At 42.7% G+C, this 13,014-nt stretch overlaps 1 protein-coding gene across 11 annotated transcripts in view; it reads right to left on the reverse strand.

Moving 5' to 3' along the window:
• Nucleotides 1–13,014, reverse strand: part of TASOR2 (transcription activation suppressor family member 2) — a 72,980-nt gene that overhangs the window by 9,660 nt on the left and 50,306 nt on the right. For all 11 annotated transcript variants that reach the window (XM_073879961.1, XM_073879960.1, XM_073879955.1 and 8 more), the window contains 3 exons: nt 9,809–10,688; nt 7,747–8,176; nt 2,095–5,940 (listed from right to left, as the gene is read on the reverse strand). In XM_073879961.1, the coding sequence (XP_073736062.1) occupies nt 2,095–5,940; nt 7,747–8,176; nt 9,809–10,688 (5,156 nt within the window). The remainder of the gene's footprint in view (nt 1–2,094; nt 5,941–7,746; nt 8,177–9,808; nt 10,689–13,014) is intronic.

Here is a 13,014-nt window from a genome sequence, read left to right on the forward strand (position 1 = left end):
ATGGTTTGGGAAAACTGGACATCCATATGCAGAAGAACAAAACTGCACCACTTTCTTACACCACACACAAAAACAAATTCAAAGTGGATGAAAGACCTAAATGTGAGACCTTTTGAAACCATAAAAATCCTAGCACAGAGCACAGGCAGTAACCTCTTTCACATCAGCCATAACAACTTCTTACTAGACATGTCTCCTGAGGCAAGGGAAACAGAAGCAAACATGAACTATTGGGACAACATCAAAATAAACAGCTTTTGCACAATGAAGGAAACAATCAACAAAACCAAAAGGCAACCTACTGAATGGGAGAAGATATTTGCAAATAACATCTCTGATAAAGGGTTAGTATCCAAAATATATAAAGAACTCATCAAACTCAATACCCCCAAAAACAAATAATCCAATTACAAAATAGGCAGAAGGTATGAACAGCCATTTCTCCAAAGACACACAGATGGCTAACAGACACATGAAAAGATGCTCAACATCACTGATCATCAGGGAAATGCAAATCAAAACTATAATGAGATACCACCTTGCACCTGTCAGAATGGCTAAACTGAACAACACAAGAAGAGCGCCTGGCTGGCTCAGTTGGAGGATTGCGCAATTCTCGATCTTGGGGTTGTGAGTTTGAACCCCACATAGGGTGCTGGAGATTAATTAAATAATAAAAAAAAAAACCTTTAAAAAACCCCCACAAGAAATAAGTGCTGGCAAGGATATGGAGAAAAAGGAACCCTGTGCACTGTTGGTGGGAATGCAAGCTGGTGCAGCCACTTTGCAAATAGTATGGCAGTTCCTTAGAAAGTTAAAAATAGAACTACCCTACGATCCAGCAATCCCACTACTGGGTATCTACTCAAAGAATACAAAAACACTAATTCAAAGGGGTACATGTACTCCTATGTTTATTGCAGCATTATCTATAATAAATTAAGGAAGCAGCCCAAGCATCCATTGACTGCTGAATGGATAAAGAAGATGTGTGTGTACACATGTATGTACGTACGTGTACACACACACACACACACACACACACACACGGGAATATTACTCAGCCATAAAAAAGAATGAACTCTTGCCATTTTCAATGACGTGGATGGAGCCATGCTGAGTGAAATGTCAGTCAGAGAAGGACAAAGACCACAGGATCTCATATGTGGAGTTGAAGAAACAGAACAAAGGGAAAAAGAGAGAGAGAAAAACCAGGAAACAGACTCTGAACTACACAGAACACACTGCTGGTCACTGGAGGGAAAGGGGAGGGAGGTGGGGGTTAAAGAGTACACTTAGAATGAACAAAAAATGATGAGAGACTGGATGGTAACTCTAAGTAAAATTATATGGAATGTGGGCCCATGGGGTATAAATAAGCGTATGCGGGAGAAGGGAAAGCTCTACCCTGCAGAACACCCACTAATAAACGTACAAGGAAGGATGGAATCGAAACCACCCCCCCCCCCCCGCAACTATCTTATTAGTAGCTGCTTCAGGCAACCGTCAATGGATATTCACTCGGGTGGGTGAAAGTCTGATGCAGAACAGGATATTTTTATATATCCTAGTCTCCCTCCCCACTCATTAATAATTACAGCACATTTGTTAACTTTACACTGGAGGTGGAGGAACCTGGCAGAAACCATCTTCACGGGAAAGAAATTAATACGGAGAGTGGGCCAAGTTGACGCGGTGCACTAAGAGGAGAACATCGCATGTGGGTATTTTCATCTAAAATGCCGAAATCATGAGGAAACAGGAGATGCACATAAACTGAAGGAAACTCACATAACTGGCCTACATCCTTCAATACTGTCAAGGTCACCAAAAATGACACATGACAGAGGAACTACTCCAGACTGATGGAAATAGACACGACAAGCAGAGGTGACACATGACGCGGGACCAACGATGGGGTCTGGGATTTCCCGGGAACACTTATATGCAGATAAAGTCGGAGCTGTCAGACTCAAAGGCCACTTCCCGTCAGGATTTCTCTCTGAAGCCGTGAACGCTAAATGTACGAGCTCTAAGACAAAGTCAGACAGCGACCGGAACCATGCAAGTTCTAGGGGTAAGCTGGCACTGTACCTTTGTTCTCACAAAGAATGACTGGTCTTCGGTCTCCAGGACGTAGAACAGGAAGGGGCTCTTACAGGCCTCTTGGACCACACTCTTCAGTTTGACGTGCAAACTGGTGCACAGGTCTGTGATCATGTCTTCATAGGAGGCTGCCCGTGGGAAAGAGGAATACAGCTCTCGGGAGGAGGCTTCTCCAGAAGCCATGGTGGACTCTTTCTCGGGGAAAACGACCGGGTTGCTATTCATCATCACCTTGTTGAATTCAGCGTACTCATTGAGAATAAGTGAAATATCGTTCCGGGATTCTTTTAAAGTAGTGTTATATTTCAGTTTGTTGAGGTGGAATGAAACAGTCTGATTTCTTTCGGAATTTGCAAGATGATTTCTATTGTGACCACAGCTCTCCTTCCAAAAGGAAGAACTGTCCAAACTGCCGAGCGCGTGGCCGGTCCTGCGCGGGCCCTGCTGCCGGGAGCCTGAGTGCACCACTGTTACCACAAGGGGGCTTCTGCTGCGGGATGCAAGGTGCAGAGCCGGGGACTCGGGCACTGTTGTCAGAGGGAAGGCTCCAGCACCAGTTAGAGGGGGCTCCTTTGGAAAGACATTGGTGGAGGAGGCAGAATGATGAGAATCGCCCTTCTTTACAATTTGTTTTAGCTTATGTGCAAAACGCAGATACTCCAGATCTAAAGTGTTCTGGGTGAGGTCATCTGCCACCTGCCAGGTATCTGTCCAGGAGCTGAGCAAGCCACATTTTGCAGTGAAATTGGGGTGCCTCTTCAGGCTGTGCAAAGTTCTCGTGGTATCTGTGAGCTCTCTAGTTACGGTGAAATTAGCGTAAGTCCTGGGGATGCCACGGAGGTCTCGGATCTGGATATAAGATGGCACACACCTCTCTTCTTTCTTGAATCCAACGAGCCAGTGTCTGGGAGCAATGCCCGTCTCCAGCCCTGGGGCATGGGCAGAGTAGCCCCACTCTTCATTATCACTGTTATTTAGGCTCAGGAAAGAGTCATAATCCTCTTTTGAAGCATCTTCTTCTTTCTTGGTTTGACTATACCTCAAAGTGCAGGAAGCCTCTCCCTCTGATTTGGGATTTCTGCAGTCCCAAGAGTCTAGATCGGACTCTGCAGAAAGTGGCTCACAACGGACGTCAGAATTCACACAGACACCCACGCCCCCACCCACGGTCCCCGAGTCCTCCTCGGCTCTAAGCCCCTCACCAGAGCCCTTATCTGCTGTCTGCTCTTCAGACACTCCACCAACAAGAGGGGCACAAGACTGGGGAACGACGGAAGCACAGGGCTCTCTACTGGTATTTTCACCGGTGATGGCTGTTTCATGGTATGAATCCCCAGGTACACACATGGGGAAAAGCCCAGCGTTCAGCAGATCTTTTGTTTCACACACTGCCCTATCTTGCAGCCCATGAATTGTTTTTTGTTTGCCTTTTGGAGATGTGGTGCTTGACTGGGAGTCAACACTTCCTAGATCTGTGATTTCTTCATGGAATTTGGCCTCAGTGTCACTATTCTTCAGCAAACTGGCCATTCTGACTACTGAGACTTCCTGTGTCTGGAACCCGGTTTCTGTGTTCGTGGGTCTGGGACAGTGGGGTAAGGCAGCACCATCTGAGGGAAAAGCAAGTTTGGGGATCTCTGAGTGTCCGTGTGTCCGTGTATCAGCTCCACCAACTGAGCCAGAGCTCAAGGACTGAGCTTGCACGTAAACGCCTTCATCTGTCTTCCCATCACTGCTAAAGAGATTTTTAATACTTTTAGGGCTGGTCGGCTGTCTTAGTGACACATTCACTGTACCACTTGGAGCAGTTGTAGAAACAAATGTGTCTGCCAAAAACTTATTTTCAGTCATTTTTCTAGGACTAAATGGAGGCTCACCGGTCTCCAAGACAAGAGGACTTAAATTCCTGTTCTGTACGCTAACTGGCTGCAGTGGATTTCCCGATGTCACCAATTTTTCTAGAGAAGGCTTGATGTCCTCTCCGTGTTTGGCAGCTGGGGCAGGCTGGCCCAGCTCCGTATCACAGCATGGCACCTTTTCTGAGAAAGACAAACCCTCACCCTCACCGTGCTCCCCTGGGACAATTTCCTCAGTTACTTTACCAGGAAGGGTCAAATGGCCATCTTTTCTTTCTGGATGCTTACTTCCTACTAGTGGCATTTCAGCAGAAAGCTGCATTTGCTGGACTCTAGTTAGGTTATCTTGTCCCACTGGATGGACAGGACCAACAAAAGAATTTCCTTTCTCCGTGAAGGCCGAATCTACCGACTCGATCCGGGAGAATCTGGCATTTGTCTCCCGCTGTGTATCGGCCAGTTGTAAACTACACAGAGGCAAGGCCTGAGATGGCTGTGCTGCTTCGACCGGATCCTGAGGGTCAGGACTGGAAGCTGGTGACACTTCTTCAATTAAAGAGGCAAAGGGAAAGTCTGAGGTAACGTTCACTTCCTCTGCAATCTCAAGGGCGCAAGTTTCTTTAGAAAGTATTAAGGTAACTGTTTGTAAATTATCACCTTTTCTCTCCTTACTTTCTAACGATTTCTCTGGCACTGTAGGGAATACGGATGTAAAATCAGCAGAATCCACTTCTGGGTTTTCTAGGAGAGTCACCTCTTCTGGCCTGATTATCTCTTCGGTCGCATCCTGAAGTTCCAGATTCGACACGGGGGCCTCCTGCCTCAGCTCTAGTCCCCCCGCAGGCATCTCTTCTCTGGGGCTGGTGGGTGGCGATATTGTGAGAGTGAGGTCAATGTCAGAATCGTCCTCGGAGAACTCCAGGCTGGCCTCCTCTCTACTCACAGAGAGGCTGGTTTGCTTGGTAAAAGCTGAATCGAAGGGTTCAAAATTCCTATGTTCACTCTTTAGAGCACTCCTGTCACTCACTGGTTCCGAGGAGCTACCTGCCGTATCGCCCTTTGGCGGAATGCAGTTATGTGAGGCATTTCTTCCCAAAGTGGTGGAGGCAGATGCCGAGACCACTTCTTCAACCTGGGATGGCTCTATGATTTCTTCCGAAGATATGCCAAGGAGACTCTGAGTCTGCAGGAAAAATTCTTGAGTGAGTTTCATTTCTTCCCTGGGTGATGAATAATTAGAACTTTTAACTAATGACAACGCCTCAGCTACCCTCGAATTATCAGATGGTGATGATAAGCTTGGAGCGGGAATCTCTTTCTGTAGCGAACACGAACACATTTCTTTTGCAAGTGTCTCTTTACTAACTGAGGAGGCACAAAGGTACTTAGTGCCTTTTTGTTTGGACATTGCTGGAGAGGGAACATCCCTAAGGCCTTGTGTTTGTGCCTTTTCAAATGACACAGGATGTCTAAGACTCGGAGCAGGTGACACTTGCTTAATCAACTCCGTATTAAAGGTTGTAGGTTCATCGCTTCTATTTGCAACTTCTGTCTGTATTGGTACATAGGTGTTTTTTTCAAAAGTGAATGTAACTGGTTCCAGATTAATCATCACATACTCTGTATCATCCTTACTCTCCAATGAAGGCTGACATTCTTTGCTCATGGGGCTGCTCTGCTGGATGAGGCCCTGTAAAGCACTAGTTTTTGTTTGCACTGCTGCATGAAAAATATCAACTTTGCTTTCAAGGGTGCTGTACACAGACTTCTGACAAGTCACCGACTGACTGCTGAGCCCATCGTAAGTCTTGCTGAATGTGGTTTGTGTGATAGTATCATTGTGAGTCACTCTTGTGCTATCAAGTGGCTCAAAGGTTTTATCTTCACTAGGAATAGAAGGTCCATTAGTTTGGGTACTTCCAAGATTAGAAGTCTCTAGTTTATCTGATGGGTCTTGTTTGGCTTTACCCCCCATTATCTGAAATGACAAAAAGAAAAATCAAGAGTCAAATAGACTTTTTTCACATCACTTATGGTGAAGAACAGAGTGGACAAGAATCAATGTCTGTTCTTTTGAATCTTTTAATCTTTAAGAATATCACAGGGTAGAAATCAAGCAAATCCCTCTCTTTTTAGGCAGACTTACAACCCAGCCCAAAATAGGAATTTTTCTTTAAATATACACACAAATGAGAGTTTCAAACCTTTAACTGCACAGTCTATTTTTTTTTTTTTAATTGACTTTTGGGAAGAAAAGTGGCTAGACCAGTGACAATGCAAAGACCTGAAAATGCAGCCTGTTTGCTAACTAGCATCACCTAATGCAGAAATGCAGTACTAGAGAAAAAAGGACTCAGTTTTAAGTGTTTTTCAGTAAGATTAAAAGATAGTTTTTAAAGCAAAGAATAACTTATTTTAAACACCAGCTTTCAATCAGACCACAAATACACTGTCATCTGGAACTCTCCCATGAGGAAAGAGTAAATTATGATCTCTTGTAGTATGACTGATGAGCAGTTTTTCGAGGGTGTCAATCTCCATTCTGGTAAATAAAGATCCCTCACTCCTTAGCTATCTTCTTTGCTTGTAACTCTTTCATTATAGTACCTCCTTTTCAAAAGAACAACAGAAAACACAGTGCAGTTTGCATTAATAAGCCGAACCAAAAGGATTGCTTCAAAGCAGGAAGGATATAGGCTAGACACTAGCGGAATACCTCTGGACATTCTGATGACCTCATAAACAGCCTGTTTTAAGGCTGAAGCATGGTCTTGTCCAGAATATGGTAAAATGGACTGACCATCACTGACCATACACCTGTAATATTTGGAACATTATGGTCACAGATTTCCTGCCACGTCTTGAGGCGATCATACTCAAAGTCAGGACCTGGGTTTCAAATCTGTTAAAAAGACTTCTGTCTTAAACAAAGACAGACACTGATCCACATAAATGGCAGGGTAGAGTGGAGACTCAGAGTTTTAAGAGGACATGACTGGCCAGACACAAAGCACAGAAGAGTCTTGATGGTAAGAGTCATTCTGAAAACTTTCCTGTGACCCTTCAATCATGCTGTGGCTGCTAATCTCACCAGGCCTGTGGACTTCGTGAAATGCAAATTGTCATCAACTTCCTATGTTTATATTGATGGATATTTTTTATTACTGGCGAAGTGCAGTATGTTTAACATAAAGTCTGGTACTTAAAAAGAACTTATTTTATTTTTTTCTTATTTAGTTCATTAACCCACAAATTTAAACACATGACTAAGAGCAACATGCCAATGGTTTCTAATGCCTATGGTGCTGGAGTTCTCGTCACATCTATTTGCCCACGTGGGGAAGGCAGCAGGGGATAGTCCATGTGCACACACCTTTAAAGTATGGGCATAGTAGCCAAGGAGATGATGGAAAAAAACTTAAGTATATGCTATAGAAATTAATTTTAATACTCTCTCTACTTCTTAATACTGTTTCACATTTGCAAAAACACCATTCCTAGAATTAGTAATGATGATGGTGATTACAGATTAAAACAAAAAATACTTTATCAGGTAGTAATCAAAGTCTTCTAAACTATATATTTTTTTTTAATTTTTTAAAGATTTTATTTATTTGAGAGAGAGAATGAGAGACTAAGTGTTTGGTATTATTAATCCTTTACACAGAGAATCCATCTTCCTAAAAGAAACCAATAACATGTTTTGAATGTGATTTTACATATCAAGAAAAAAAAAGAAATTTCTTCAAAAATGTCAGCACATACAGTATTCAGCTTTACTTACCTCATTATTACAAGAATAAATGAAATTCTGGCTTTCTGGGGAAACTGGATGACCCTCTTCTGCAAAAATTTCTTTCTGTTCATTCTGTACCCAGAATTCCAAGCCTCCTGTGGGTGGTGGTTTCATGAAGGGAAGCAAGGAGTTAGTGTCAGGGAAGGACATGTCGGCAGCATGACCTGTGGGAGTTTCACTGGTCTCCAACAGAGGGTCTACAGAACATCTTTCCACACTGGAGGACTCCTCAATTTCACTGAATTCAAAAGATTCTAATGTGCTATTTATAGACACATATTTTGCTGGGTTGCTGTGTTCTACCACTTTTCGGGATGACCGTATGACTTTGTTCTGATTGCTGTAAAACAGAGCTACCCACATATGAAGTAAAAGCTTCACTTCTTCCACGTTATCAGGTAAGTCAGTGTTCCAGGGCCTGAGATTTTAAAGAAAAAACATGCGAAAAAATCACTGAAATTGGTGATTCTAATCTTAGTTTTAAATGTGCTCATTTTTATATTAAAAACACACAAACTTGAAACAATGAATAAGATAAAAATGAAGTTAATGTAACAAAAAATAACAATGAATCTAATCCCCTCACTTAACAGAGGCAGAAGAGGGAACTGAAAATCAGAGCTTTGAAAAGTAATTTCTTTTAGATCACGAAACCCTTACGCGGTAGAGCCATGACTCGAACAGAGGTCTCCGGGGTCCTGGTCTAGGATTTTTCTTTTACTCCACTCCAACTCTCTCTGGACACAATATACCTATTATGTGAATAATGGCTCCAGCAACCACCCAAATCCTCATTTTTGCCAAGTATGGCCAACTCATTTCTATTTTTGTCTGTTTCTTCTAATAGTTGGGAAAGTCTGAAGATTAAAATATCTCTGGCAGAACTACACTATTTTCAGATTACAGTCCTGGAAAATCTGAAACCACACAGGGAGAAAACATTTCAGGCCATTTGCCCGGCAAAAGTAAAGCAGAGAGTGGCAGTGTGAGAGTCAGAGGGGCTGCAGAGCTGGGCTTCAGGTAAGCAGGATGAAGGCTATGGAAATGACTGTCCTGAGTAGATGCAAAACGTTAGGTCGACGCTCCCATTAGTGCAAGCTTGTAACCGGAGCACGGAGAAAAGTCTGACACAATTGAGTCGCTCCTAGGTGAAACACTCCACGAAGAGGAAGCTGAGTGCCATTCCCTACAGTGAGCGCTCGTTGGGAATAGTAATGGTTACCACTTACCAGTATGTGCCAGTCACTGCGCAAAACCCTCCAGTACACAGCAACCTCACTTATAGCTATTACTAACCCATCCTTCAAAGGGTTCCCCACAGACTGCCATGCTCCACTGGCTTCACCTGGAAATCTGTTAGAAATGTAGACTCGGAGGCCCAGAGGCCCATCCCAAAGAGACTTGAGTCACAATCTGCACTTGAATGAAATCTCTAAATAAGCTGTCAGACGGTAAAGATTGAGAAGCACTACCCCAAAGAACAGGAACCTCTTCTAGGTTACAGAAGCTAGTTAAGTGGGAGAACCTACGTTAAAAACCTGGGTCAGCCCATACTCCAAAGCCTGTGCCTTCAGTCCCTCTGCTGTTACTGCCTTTGCCCCTTAAAGATTTACAGAACAACCCCATGTAAACCTGCTCACACAGAACAATCTGACCAGCTTAACAAGCTAGAAGTAATTCTTGAAATGTTTCTTCCGGAATTCAGGCTGTAAAGCATTATTTCTCTACCTCACGATTTTACATTGAGATCTCATTTAAATATTGTAATTCAAAGACCACAAAGGCTTATGTAGGAGCATCTCAAAATGGAAAGCCATTCACAGGGTTAAAGTCAGCTTGCAAAAGGTCTCCATGTGACCACCGACAGGGGCAAAACCAGCCTCATTTTCTTAGTTGTCAGTAAACATGACTGCCTGTTATTATTACTAAGTTACTGGATTCACACACAGGACTTCACTTTGTCCAAAGTCTGGCACAAGGATTCCTTCCCACTGCGCTTATCTCAACACAAAAGTCACGTCCGTTTTCATGGAGTGTCACTCCTACTTACCCATGTAGTGCTCGGATTACAGTTTTCTCCAGCGGGTTGTTGGTATATTTGCTGTCCAAGCTGAACACATACTCCGTGTCACATTTGAAAGTGACCTTAAAGGAGCCGTCACAGCAGAACACAGTATGAGAGCAGTGAAAGTCCTTCAGGCTGGAGGACAGCAATCTGCTCCTGCGCTTGAGCACCAGGTCCTCGGACAGCTTCTGCAGCGGGGACGCGCTCTGCTGGTGCCGGAATGGCATTACTTTCCCCACTGGGGTCCCCGCCTCAGGGCCTTTGGGGCTGTTCTTGGCGAAGGCAGGGCTGGAGGTTCCTCTCTGCTGTAGATGCTTCTTTGAATGTTCCGCAAGGAGCAGGGCATAGGAATGTTCCACGGCAACAAAAGAGCTTTGGCTTCCATCATTACTTTCTAGTGTTTCCTCGGAAAGGGCTGATGCGGCTTCCACGGGGGCTGGACTGACAGGAGCCACGCTCTCCTCCTCTTGGCTGACGGGGGAATCGGGCGCCGGACTACTCTTCTTCTCAGAGGAGGGCTTAGGTAACAGTCCACCTTTTTGATTTTTAACTCCTCTGTGATACTCATGGTCAGATGTACCGCACACAGAATGTTCTTTAGAAAGCAAAACATCATTTTGTGGTGATTCAGAAGCGCAGGGAAAGTTCCTAGGTTCAGATGGTGGTGTGGTAGAAGTAGCAGCACTTAATGCTAGGTCAGCTAGCAAATTGAGGGCTTGGGAGTCACAGTTGACAATGGAGTTTTCAGGTAGATCTTTTTGAGCCACCGAGATATCTTCCGTCTGAGTTGCATTTATGCTAATAACATCCTCTTGACCAACTGATGAGATTTCTGATGGAAGTTGTGAACCAGTTTCTCCTTTTGCTTCAGTATAAAAGAAAAAGACATGTAACATTTGATTTCCATATATTTTAATTCTCTGCTATATTACAACTATGGCTTAGTGAAAATCAATGGTTAAGTCAATATACTCAAGAAGAACCTCTGGATAGGTTACATAGATTATAGATTGAAACTTTACTATCAGTCAGGTTTCTTCCAACTGCCAGCTCTAATATAATGTATTTACCGTGGGAACAAATCTTAAGGAGTGTGCATATTGATTTAAAAGGAAATCACCTTTCAAAAGGCATGTACCGAACTACACACAAGGTATACTGATCAGCTAAAGAAATATACAAAGAGGGGAAAAAAAAAAGAATAAAAAACAGGAGTCCTGCCCTCAGAGAGCTTACAATCTAGTGAAAACATAAGAATTTCTAAGTTTGAAGTGTATATTATAGTATGTTAACACACTTTTAGAAAGCATGTCCCTTAACAAGTGCTTTGTTAGAGAAATCACCTAAGTTCAAACTAGACACGACTTTTAACCTTACTGATGTTTCATTAGAATATGTAATGATACAAATAAAAAAATCAGAAGAGTCATAGATTATTCATTCAGAATCACCAATTTCATAAACTTCTAAAACTCTAAATTCTGTACTGAAAACATTTCCTCTCCATTCTGTCTGCAAGTGCAAATCTCCTTGTCTACCGATAATTCTCCTTTCTGTAGATGATCCAATCCACCCATTTGTCTTTGAGCAGAAAGCGACCTTCTACAGTGGCCTACGTGCATTCTCAGGATGTTAGTCCGGCCTCCTTAGAGGCGGCTATCATGAAGGACAGAGTTCACAACAATACTAGGCAACAATTTCCTGCAGCAAGTGCATGGACAGAAAAGCCAACTGTGTTCTTTATAACAGCAGCAGCAGATGTGAAATGAATTATTAACCTTCCTGTAAAGGCCAATGACTACTAATACATTTCAAGAGAAAACCCTGGCCTGTGAGGTCATCAAACAGAATGAGAATGTGTGTGTGTGTGGTGGGAAGGATAAGAGTAATCAACCACTGTCCACTTTTTATTTAAAATAGCAAAATCCAAGGGGATTAGGTGGGTGAAAGTGACCCGAAGCAGAGATATGTCAACAGCCCCACAGATCTACTGGAAACACGAAATCCATTATGTGATCTCTGATGTGTTTATTCACACTAATTTCATTCCATTGTCATTAATATTACGGCTCTTACACAGGGTATCACTTGTGAGTAAAGCCTAATATAAAGAACACTGCACTGAAGAAAAAGGCTTCATTTTAACAGATTATGTGTCTCAGTTAAATCATTTAATTATTGACTTGTTGGAAGTTCTCAATCAGTTAAAAATAGAATACTGATCATCTCTTTTAAAAAATACAAATAAGACAACACCAAATGAAATGTATATAAAATGTAGAGTTCAATAAGTAAAAGCTATACTGAAAACCTTAAAAAGGGCAGAAAAGCACTAGTTTCAGTAACAAAAATGAGCCTTCTTAAATTCTTTAAGTATAAGAAATGAAACAGATTAGTATAGGGGACTAAGAAATAAAAGAAAAATTAAGAGATCATTTAAAAGGTGGCAAGCTTAAAATTTTAACTAGGAATGTGGCTGCACAATATATACAGACATTTACAATACAAATCAGCCTATTTCTGAATACATATTTTAGAAACTTTTCATTTTCTGGGAGCACTTTTCTGCCAATACCCAACTGCATTCCTCCCATTAATCCATTAGTCTACAAATATTTGTACCGATTCAGTACAAATAATTCAAATGACACAGCTCAGCACACAAGGCATTTATATGTGTATCTATGCTCATGATGTTTACAAATTCACTGGAAAAGACAGGACCCAGAATCCCAGAAGGTTGATTTTTCAAGACAGGACCAAGACACATCAAATGATTAGAGAAGAGTACGAATCTGATTCTACGGTGTTCTCAAAAACCCAGGAGGAAATGAAGAAACAGAGAGTTGAGTGAAGACGAGAGCATCGGGAGGCAGGACTAGCTGTGCAGAATGTGGAGGGGAAGTGCACAAGAGCAGAAATCGGGCTGACGTGTGCGGGGAAGCACACAGTACGTGGCAGGACAGAGACACGCTGAACGAGAAACAGCAGGAGGGAAACGAGGAGGTGTGGGGTAAGGCCTCCTTAGGAACCGCCCAAGAGACCAGCAGAGTTTGCATTTGGTATGTATGTGTCTCAAAACTGCAACACTGGGTTTTCGAATCACAGGACGAGCTCTTAAAAAATCGTCACTCACTGAAAACAAAACACACAAAAAAACCCTTCTGTCATAAAACAACATTAAAGAAACT

The sequence above is a fragment of the Callorhinus ursinus genome, unplaced genomic scaffold (assembly GCF_003265705.2).
Source record: "Callorhinus ursinus isolate GAN/ISIS: 27379988/994484 unplaced genomic scaffold, GSC_fseal_2.0 scaffold36, whole genome shotgun sequence".
NCBI lineage: Eukaryota > Metazoa > Chordata > Mammalia > Carnivora > Otariidae > Callorhinus > Callorhinus ursinus.